Genomic DNA, 11090 nt, shown 5'->3' on the forward strand with positions numbered 1-11090 from the left:
CTTCAAAAAAAAAAACCTTATTGTCACAATTGTATTAAGAAAATGCAAAAAGCCAAACAGAGTATTGTAATTAGATGTATTTTTAAAGAACACGCCATTAAAATCCTTATTCCTCATATATATTGAGTTGTACACTTTTTTTTTAACACCCATCACCACCCCTCACTTTTGTTGTAAATTTTCCAAGTTAAACAATGCAATGGCTCAAACAATGACATCTCTATATAATTTTTCTTGTGTTTTTTAAAGTATTGTGAATGATACAGCATAAAAATTTTATATAAGCGAGGCACTTTATGCCGACAGCTATATTGCTTGCGATTGCATGTTACTGTATGTAACATAACACTTGAATCTAAAGAAAGGAACAAAATCGTTGGCCAAAGAATCCCATAGATGTCTTGAGTTTCATGCACGAAATTCTGAAAGCGATAGAAGTATACCAATTAACAGAAAAGGTTTCAGAGGTAGGTTTCAGAGGTAGACTTATAGTTCACAACAATATATAAACATCACATTAGATTTGCTTCTTCAATCAAACAAAAGCACTAGTTATCTTGTCCTAATAGAATTAGAGCACCCCTTCAGAAAAATGGCTCATCCTCCCACACAATCGCAGTCTAGAGCAGCCAATAAGCCAAAACGCTCAAACCTTCTTCGTTGCATTGCCATTTTCATACTAGCCTTGATCATCCTTGTGGGCATTGCTGTGATCATAATTTGGCTAGTTTTGAAGCCCAAAAGGTTGGAATACACTGTGGAGAATGCTGCAATCCACAACTTCAACTTAACCGATGCAAATCACCTCTATGCCAACTTTGACTTCACCATAAGATCCTACAATCCCAACTCTAGAGTCTCCATATACTATGACACTGTGGAGGTGTCAGTGCGTTATGAGGACCAAACTCTAGCAACCAATGCGGTTCAGCCATTTTTCCAGTCACATAAGAATGTGACCAGGCTTCATGTGGGCCTCACGGCCCAAACCGTGGCCCTGTATGATTCTGTGCCTAAGGACCTTAGGCTCGAGAGATCCTCTGGGGATATTGAGTTGGATGTGTGGATGAGGGCAAGGATAAGGTTCAAGGTTGGAGTGTGGAAGTCAAAGCATCGTGTTTTGAAGATTTTTTGTTCTCCTGTCTTGGTGCACTTTTCTAAAGGAAAGAGTTTCGAAAGGGCCCCTTGTGATGTAGAACTCTAAACAAGGCTCACTCACGTGTTCTCTCTACCCCTTGTTATTATTTGTTCTTTTTTGGTTTATTTTTCCTGAGTTTGTCATTGTTAGTTGATGCTATCATTCTTTTGTCAGCGTTGTTGTAATTTTATTCCTGGCTTGTTTATTGGTTTTGGTTTTCCTATGTTGAAAAATAGTTGTGTCATGTGTGGATATAATACGAAAGAAGGAAAATTGGCTGTTATTCATCCAATTGAGGCAAGATTGTAACTTGTAATCATTCTGCACGTATTGTCCTTCAAAGTTATACAGTTTTTAATTTATTGGGCTACCGCATATAGTGACACTTTGACTGGTCAGTGGTCATATCATGAGACTCATGAATAGATTGGATTTCAGATTTTTCAACTCATGGAATTCGTTGATTATAATCGTACAAGAATTGCAACCTATGAATGGAAACAAAAGAAACCTCATTCCTGCATATCAAATTTGTTAAGGAATGAATTTAAATAGTTTAACAGGTAATTATGGTTAAATAAAATATTTTTTCTATCTGCTTATTAAAAGTATAAGTAATTATTTGTTTAGTCTTATATATAATTATATTGTTTATTTAGTACTAGCAAATATATATATATATATATATATATATATATATATATATATATATGCACTTTTAATCTCCACGCATTAACGTTATTTATAATATACTTTTATATAATATTTATCAAATAAGTTGAGTAGGTTACTGGTTTTCACATAATCAAGGCTTAAAAATTTTGTTAAGAAATTTTACTTGATGGCGTAAAATGATACATCTTTTTAAGTAATACAAAAAAAAAAAATCCATGAATTAAAATCTGAGTATAATACACGCACGAATCTTAGCACACAAATAGAGCATCAATCTCTATCAGGATTGGCGTGTCAATGAAGTAATATTGTGAAATATGAAGTCACACAGCCAATAAAATGTAAGCAGTGAATTTTGAGGGTCGAGGAAGGACTTGTTGATATATTCCAACCTCAAACATAGTTTTCTTCAAAAGAATTTAGTTGAATGATCACGCGAAAATTCACATATTGACAGTGTATTTCCTATAAATGCCAGGTAAAATTTCAGACTGAAAAGAACTGGACACTCATGGAAATGATTATCAATTTTATCTGTTCAACTCTTGATATAAAATTTCACAAACGGTGCTCTAACGTGTGATATTGTAAATCGTTTGCATTGTCTTCCATTCCTGAACATAAAAAAAATACACTGGTTCAGTTCTGGCAATGGGATTCAGTACTGGTGGAAACACGTTACCTGTTTTTCTCATTCTGTCAAACTTTTACATGAATTGGGTCACTGCCTTAGACATCATTACAGTGTCTCGATTAATGAAAGACCCTGAAACTGTGACCTCTAACGATGGTGCATTCAAGCTAGGATTCTTCAGCCCCGGAAACACATCAAATCGCTATGTAGGAATCTGGTATCTCTCCGAATCCAATGTCATATGGGTGGCCAACAGAGGCCAACCACTAGAGGATTCTTCAGGTGTTGTCACCATATCCGACGACAGAAACCTTGTAGTGCTGAATGGAAGAAAACAAGTGGTTTGGTCATCAAATGTCTCAAACATTGAATCCAATTCAACTGCCCAACTTCTAAACACCGGAAACCTTGTCTTGCTGGATAACATCACAGGCAAGACAATATGGGAGAGTTTCAAACACCCCTCTAACACTTTCACACCAAATATGATAATTAGCACTAACCAAGTGACAGGAGAGAAAGTTAAAGTTACTTCGTGGAAAAGCCTTTCTGATCCAGCCATTGGAACCTTCTCTGGAAGCCTTGAGCGTCTCAGTGTTCCTGAAGTGTTTGTTTGGAATCAAACACAACCATGCTCAGGTCCATGGAACGGTTAGGTTTTTATTGGTTTGGCTACGATGTATACTTCTGCATATCTGAATGGATTCAGCGTAGAAAGGGAAAATAGCGTAACTGTTCAGATAACCTATACTTTGCCAAATGATTCTTTCTTTGGCACCATTTTCTTGAGTCCAGAAGGCAGGATGGTTTACACATCCTGGATCAACAGACAACTAGTTGGGAAGCGGGTAATTCAACAAAGTAACTGCGATATTTATGGCTTCTGCGGCGCTTATGGAAGCTGTGATTCGAATAAGTTGCCAATAATATGCAGCTGTCTGAGAGGTTTCGAGCCGAGAAACCGAGAGGAATGGAATAGGCAAAACTGGACTAGTGGATGTGTGAGAAGGGAAGCACTGCAGTGTAAGAGGAGTGGAGCCAGCAAAGAAGATGGGTTTGTGAAACTGCAGATGTCTAAAGTGCCAGATTTTGCACACCAGTCATCTGTTTCTGTTGACACATGCAGAACTGAGTGCCTGAATAATTGCTCTTGTACAGCATATGCATATGATGCTGCCATTGGCTGTATGTCTTGGAGTGGAGAGTTAATTGACATAGTAAGGTTCTCACGTGGAGGAGTTGATCTTTACATTCGCCAAGCTCATTCAGAACTCGGTAAGTGCAAGTTTTTTTTTTTCCTCTAATGTATTTAAATCCGGAACCTTGTAAATACTTTATTCAACTTCTAGTCCAATATCCAGATTCTGATGTGAATATATGTTAACTGCTATACAATACAGATGTGGGGAGAAACATGACATCAATTATCATAGTTACAGTGATAGTAGGAACACTGCTTGTTGCTACTTGTGCATATTTCTTGTGGACATGGACTTCTAAGAGTTCTGGTATGTTTGTTTGTTTTAAAAATCTTGATTTTAATACTTTATTAAACTATTCGTGTTCTTTATTTTTAATGGCAAACTTAATCTAATCAGATGTCTTTTTTCTTCTGTGAATTTTCTTTTTTTCTGTGCCCGGGTGGCTGTTGTGTTGGATTTTGGTTCATGTCCATGCAATCAGCAAGAATGGAAAGCCAACCATCGTTGGTGCTGAGGGAAACCCCTCCAGAAAACCGAAATGCAGGTCTTAGTGGAGATCTGAATCAAGTTAAAATCCAGGACCTTCCAGTATTTAACTTTGAAAACATTGCAACTGCAACAAATTACTTCAATTTAGCTAATAAGCTAGGCCAGGGTGGTTTTGGTTCAGTGTATAAGGTACCATAGTCATGTGAAGTTTGATTCCAACAATAATCTGTGCAATTTGAAAATTTTATTAAAATTTTCTTCTAGGGAGTATTGCAAGATGGACAAGAAGTAGCAGTGAAAAGACTTTCAAGAACATCTAGACAGGGGACAGAAGAATTTATGAATGAAGTGACTGTAATTTCAAAACTTCAACACCGTAATCTCGTAAGACTCCTAGGTTGCTGTATTGAAGGGGAGGAAAAGATGTTGATCTTTGAGTACATGCCCAATAAGAGTTTAGATTTTTATCTGTTTGGTTAGTCCACCTTGATTTGTTATTTATTTATTTTTTTTATCTCTGTTGTGAGGACAAATATGAAAGCCGTTTATCTTTTCACTAGTGTACTTTACTACTAAATTTCAAAAGACAATTTTTCTTCTTTTCATATAGCTTCTTCAAGATTACCTCACTGTCTATTGTTTCTTCAGATCCAGTCAAAAAGGTAGTTTTAGATTGGCAAAAACGATTTAATATAATTGAAGGAATCTCTAGAGGCTCGCTTTATCTCCATAGAGATTCTAGATTAAGGATAATACACAGAGACCTGAAGCCAAGCAATATCTTGTTGGATGGAGAATTGAATCCAAAAATATCAGATTTTGGTATGGCCAAAATCTTTGGAGGCAGCGAAGATGAGGCCAATACTAGAAGGGTGGTGGGAACATAGTAAGTGTTCCTTCTTTTTATCCAAGGTCATATTATCATGCTAAGCACCATAATAGTTAACTTCATCTTGAAATTTAAATGCAGTGGCTACATGTCACCTGAATATGCAATGGAAGGGCTGTTTTCAGAGAAATCAGATGTCTTTAGCTTTGGAGTTTTGCTGTTGGAAATAATTAGTGGTAGAAAAAACTCAAGTTTTCGTAATCACGAGCTGTCATTGAGCCTCTTAGGATATGTAAGCCTTTTCAAATTAATTCCTAGTTTGATTCATAAATCTCTACTTTCTTTTGCTACTTACTACAAATAATAATTATGATAAACCTTCAAATTTACAAGCGAGCATTTATCTCTTTTTTTGTTTTTTGAAGGCATGGAAACTATGGAATGAAGAGGAGATTGTATCTCTGGTTGATCCAGAAATATTTAGTCCCGATAATGTCTATCACACATTGAGATGCATACACATCGGACTTCTATGTGTACAAGAATTAGCAAAGGAGAGGCCTACTATGGCCACTGTGGTTTCAATGCTTAATAGTGAGATTGTGAATTTTCCTCCTCCACAGCAACCCGCGTTCATACAAAGACAAATTGAGTTGAGAGGAGAGTCGTCTCAACAGAGTCACAATTCAAATTCCATCAATAATGTCACTGTCACAAATTTGCAAGGTAGATAGAAGTTGAGTATGACAAATTGAGTTCAGAAGAGAGTCATCTCAACAGACTCACAAATGTAATTCCATCAATAATGCTTCGATTAGTTTGTTTTCAAAGTAAACAAATATGTAAAATAAGAATATAAGAATGTATTTTTTGTTGATTTAAAATCAATTAAGATAATTACAATATACTTATATTGAAATCATATCCCTGCTTTGAGAAGGACATTAAACACCTCCTCCAAAGGCAGAAAGCATTAGGTGCAGGCTGCTCTCAAGAAAGAGATGGATGCTCCATTTACAATATTACTATCACAAACATACAAGGCCGATGGAAACAGACTTGTAACCATCCATCTTTTCTCTGTTTATGGAACATTAATTTTTTATATTCTAAAATAAAAATAGGAATAGTGTTTTTATTCCACACCTTAACAAATAACATGTCAACATACAGCATTTTCTAACACACCTTTTATTTTTTATTAAAATTTATTAGAAATTATAACATTATAAGTGTAACTCATTAAATAAAAAATGAAACTCATAGAATCTTTTAATTTCTAATAAAACTTCAGATAATAATAATAATAAAAAATATGTTCTAAAGAATATGTTAGATAGTATTATTAACATTAGAAAAAAACATTTATCTTTTTGTTAATATTTTTTATTTTTTATTCTATTATATTTTTATCCAGATTAGTTGAGGCCCAAATATGATATTCAAGGTTGTTGCTATCACTCTTATTTTATACGAAATAGCTACTATACGAAGGTGTAGAAGGCATGCGTCACCCTAAGTTGAACGTAAAATACACTTTTTTAGAATATAATTAATTGATTATAAAATTAACTAACTTAGAATATTTGATTCTTTCAAAAATTATTGTGCATGTCTAGAGGTGAAAATGAAAGTCAAGTCAAGCTTTATTAGGCTTGAGCTCGGCCTGAGTTGACCTGAGTTGAATATGTAAGGCTTGAGCTTGACTATTACCTGTCATAAGTTTTTTTTAGGCTTGGCTCGACTTATATAAAAGTCTGGCTTGGCCCACGAGCCTATTTAAAAGTCTGCTTAAAGACGTCTTTGATTAATTAATTATTTTAAAACCTAGTGAAATACTAACTAAAAAAAGAAACTTATAAAATTTCGTATAAGTAATGTATAAATCCAAAAATAATTAATAAACAAAATCATATTGAATTCAAGTCGTTAAAGCACAAAGTATATTAAAAGAAAATAAAAAGAGCATAATATTAAAAAATGTATGGATTAGAGATGATTTGCAGAAAATAAATTTTATTCTACGTGAACAGTGTGCAAAACTGGAATTCTAAAATCCTAGAATTATTCTCCTCTCCGAAAAAAAACTCCCTAAACTAAAACCTTGGTGTTGTTATATAGGTCCTCAATCCCAGAGCTTACAAATCTATTGTAAGTCAAAGCCCATAAACGAAATAAAATAAAATATGGACAAGATAAGATAAGATGTGATGAAATAAAATCTAGATAGAATAAAATCTGGATAAGATAAGATTTGATAAAATAAAGTTATTATTATTATTATTAGTAGTAGTAGTTAAACAAGCCGGCTTGTCAAGTTTAACAAATTTTTTTTATGGTTTCAGCTTGCTCTTTTTATATAAAAATGTTTTTTAAGAAGTTTGAGTTTGACCTTTATAGTAAATAAGTCAAAGCGAGTCGAGCCTTACATAGATCGAGCAGAAGGCCCTCGACAAGCTGTTCGACTCATTTCCACCTCTATGCATGACCACTGAAATAATAAAATATTTAACGATTGGATTCTTGAAATTATATATATAGTAATTCTACTAAAAATTATTCTTAAAGTAATCACTCAATTAATGAATATATGAGAATTATTTCAAAACCAAAATTGAGGTATTTTAGTAACCATGATCACGACAATGGAAAACAAATGCTACTAATATACGGTTGAAAAAATATGTGAGAGTTGTGAAAGCAACAAAAAATATGTGAATTGCCACTTGCAGAATATTTGGACCCTGCTCCGATTTTTCTTAGTTGACTGTTGAAAGTCAACTTCACATTCATACGTAATGTCTAAACTCTAAAGATTCCAAGTACATGCAATTTCCAATTTTCCATCAAACAGGCGCCATTCAAGAGTTATCGAAACCAAGTACTACTTCGATTCTATATATCTGATTGATGTTTGAGCTTAATATACTACTATTTAATACATATTTAATTAATGTGAAATGTTGTTATATTTAGATTATAATATTTTTATATAATAAATTACTATTATAATAATTATTAAATAAGGTTGTATATTGGTATAAAAGATAATTAATGGTACTTTAAAATATCAATATCAATATATATATATATATATATATATATATATATATATATATATATATATATATATTGAAAGTAGTAATTATTAAGTTATGCCTTCATCTTTTAATTGATCATATACTCATAGTACAGAGTCATCCTAAATTTTAAATGTTTTTAAAATAGTTTCTTATTTAATTAATGATACTCTAGTCCTTTAAAATTTTTAAATTTTATTTATTTATTTTTCAAGTATAATTTTGAAATTATTTATACCAGACATAAAGTTTATCTCATTCGATTTATATGCATAAAAATTATAAGAATTAATTAATGTTTGAAAAAAAAACTCATAAACATGTGAGGAAGACGTGAAAAGTGAGCCTCTTACTTTTCATTATTTTTTAGAAAATTAATTATATATTCTAAAACATTTATTTAACTGCAAAAATTATAAAAAGAAAATAAAATAAAAAAGCTTCCCCCTCGTCATGTTCACTCCACTTGAAGGGAGACTAATCGTTTTGGAGCATCTTATTTTTAGTTTATGAAAGAAAGTGAAGGAAAAAAAAGGAAAAAAGAGAACGGAAAAAGAGTATAATAAAATGAGATGAGTTTTGAATTGTTTAATAAAAAATAAAATTAAAAGAAATAAAGTTTTGAATTAATGTAAAAAATAAAAAATAAAAAAGAGAAAATAAATAGAATGACATATATATCTAAAAAAGAAAAGGAAAAACATGATAAATAAACAATGTCAATTTAGTCATGCTTCTTTAAAAATGTTAGTGTACTCCACAGAACTTTCTTTCTTCCTTTTAGAACAACCAAGGAAGGAAGGGAACAGATTTTAAAGGTTTTTGTTCCTCTCCAATCCATTTCTTCCCCTCTTTTTGCAAACAAACGAAGTGTTAAAGATTCTTTCTTCCTTATTCTAAATAACGAAAAAATAGTACTTTTGTTTTATTTTCCTCCATATTCACACGTTCATACATATATACGCTAAATGTTTTGCCACCAAACTGGCAAACTGGTAAAACTCATTTTAGAATAGAAGAAAATGTCAGAGTTGGCAACTGTTTTGTTAAATGAAAAGGATAGAGAGTCAGAATAAGAAAAAAAAAATGATAGCTGAGTTGATTTTATTTGTAAATTATTAGGATTTGATTGATTAAGTGTTATAACTTAACTTAAGTTTAAAATTTGACTTAATTATTTAAAAGAGTCGCGCTTAATTTTTATTTTATTTTTGGTCGATTCTGTTTTTATTTTCTGGGTGAATTTTCGGTTGCTGGTACGTAGAAAAATGATTAAACAAATTGTGAGATAATATTCGAATTACTCGGCACGCTCACGTTTATGTTATACTTGTTTTGTTTGGTAGGCGTTTATGTTATGTTTGTATTAGAAGTCAAATAGAGAGAAAAAATACGATAAGATAAAATTAAAAAAATAAATGAACGTGTTTTATATTATTTAAAATATTTTAATCTAAAAATCATTTTTTTCTTGTTATAAATTATTTTATTATAAAAATACTTATATTTTAATTTTTATATGTTAAAAATTATTTAACTTTTTAAGAAATTAAAACAAAAATGAAAGAGAGAAAAAATTTCCACTTTTAATTTATTTTTAAAAAAATCCGTAAGAAATAATTTTTGAATTTTTTATACTATAAAAATATTTAACCTTTTAAGAAATTAAAACAAAAATGAAAAAGAGCACAAATTTCCACTTTTATTTTATGTCCGTTGAAAAGAAAAATCTACCAAGAAAGTCTAGCTTAAGTGATTGAGCATGTTCTCTCAATGTTCTAAACCCGTGATATTATATTTAATTTTTATGGATAAAAAAATCTTATAAGTCTTTAAAAATCTTTCATTTTTTTATTTTTCATTTTAACTAATAAAAATTGATATTTTCTATTTTTCTCTTGGTTTGTACACCTAAAATTATAGTAGTGTGCAATACAATTAGACTTAATATATGTTTTTCCTATTTGAAATATACCTATTTTTTAGATTGCTTCTTATTTAATATATTTATTTATTTATTTTCTTATTTGACGTTTTCAATTTTTTGATTTCAATACATGTGGTTGGTATGAGACCATTAAGCAATAATTTATATGTTATGCTATCACTTTCATATCACTTCTTTTAGACGGTGGTGGCAGCGGTGGCTCCTCCTTTGCCTATCTTTAACCTCATGAAATTTGTAATGAAGATGGAGATTTGTTAAATTTGATTAGTCGATTTTAAAGTCGGTCAAGTCAATTCTAAATGTGTATTTTTAAAAATTATTAAAATTATGTTTAACAAAACTAATTGGAAATTAAAAAAACAAACTTATTAAATTATAAGTGATTAGTAAAATTAACAATTAAAGTAATTAAAAAATGTAAAATAATTGAAAAACAATAAAATTATAATTTATTTAAAAATGGTAAATAGGAAATATAATAAATATATTAAGGACAAATAGGAAAAAATATAAAAAAATTAAAAAAGACTGAGAAGCTATTAAAAATATTTATTTATCAAATAATCAAATTAATTTTTTAATTAATAAAAAAATTTAAAATTAATCAAAATATTTTACTAAACATAATCTAAACACGTGAAAATTAAAAGAATGATGTAACATTTTATTTGTGATGTTATCACTTAACCGTCTTATATTAATAACAAGTATAAAAAGAAAAATAAAAATAAAAATTTCATATTGGAAAATATTTTTTTTAATAAGTAGCAGAAAAAGGAATATATCTTACCTTAAAAAAACATATTTAAGGTAAGTAAGTATATTAGTGTAAGACTGTGTTACTTTTTAATGCTAAGGATAGCCGTGAAAAAGAAAGTGCGATAATGTGTATCAGCTGAGGTGGATTCTCTTGTCTCTCTTCTCTGCCGCATTGTAAGCCATTAAGTCAAGGATTAGTCATTAATAATACAACTTAATGCCGTACCTTTTTCTTTATTTAATATTCATTCTTTGCTTTGACAAATAAAAACAAAATTTTAACATCAAGTTACCTATAGCTATGCCTATGACAATGAGTGTGACGTCGTGTTCCAT

The 11090-nt window shown here is 30.7% G+C and overlaps 1 protein-coding gene and 1 pseudogene across 1 annotated transcript; both read left to right on the forward strand.

Annotated features, from left to right (window-relative positions):
- Nucleotides 1-506: 506 nt before the first annotated feature.
- On the forward strand, nucleotides 507-1513 carry LOC114377161 (uncharacterized protein At1g08160-like). The gene has a single exon (XM_028335568.1). The coding sequence runs from the start codon at nucleotides 593-595 to the stop codon at nucleotides 1202-1204; it is 612 nt and encodes a 203-aa protein (XP_028191369.1). The 5' UTR covers nucleotides 507-592; the 3' UTR covers nucleotides 1205-1513.
- Nucleotides 1514-2206: 693 nt separating this feature from the next.
- Nucleotides 2207-5844, forward strand: LOC114375252 (annotated as a pseudogene).
- The last annotated feature ends 5246 nt before the right edge of the window (nucleotides 5845-11090 follow it).

Source organism: Glycine soja, chromosome 11 (genome assembly GCF_004193775.1).
Source record: "Glycine soja cultivar W05 chromosome 11, ASM419377v2, whole genome shotgun sequence".
NCBI classification, from domain to species: domain Eukaryota; kingdom Viridiplantae; phylum Streptophyta; class Magnoliopsida; order Fabales; family Fabaceae; genus Glycine; species Glycine soja.

Excerpts from the sequence above, each read along its gene's own strand:
- LOC114377161 (XM_028335568.1), top strand. The coding sequence starts at position 593 with ATGGCTCATCCTCCCACACAATCGCAGTCTAGAGCAGCCAATAAGCCA.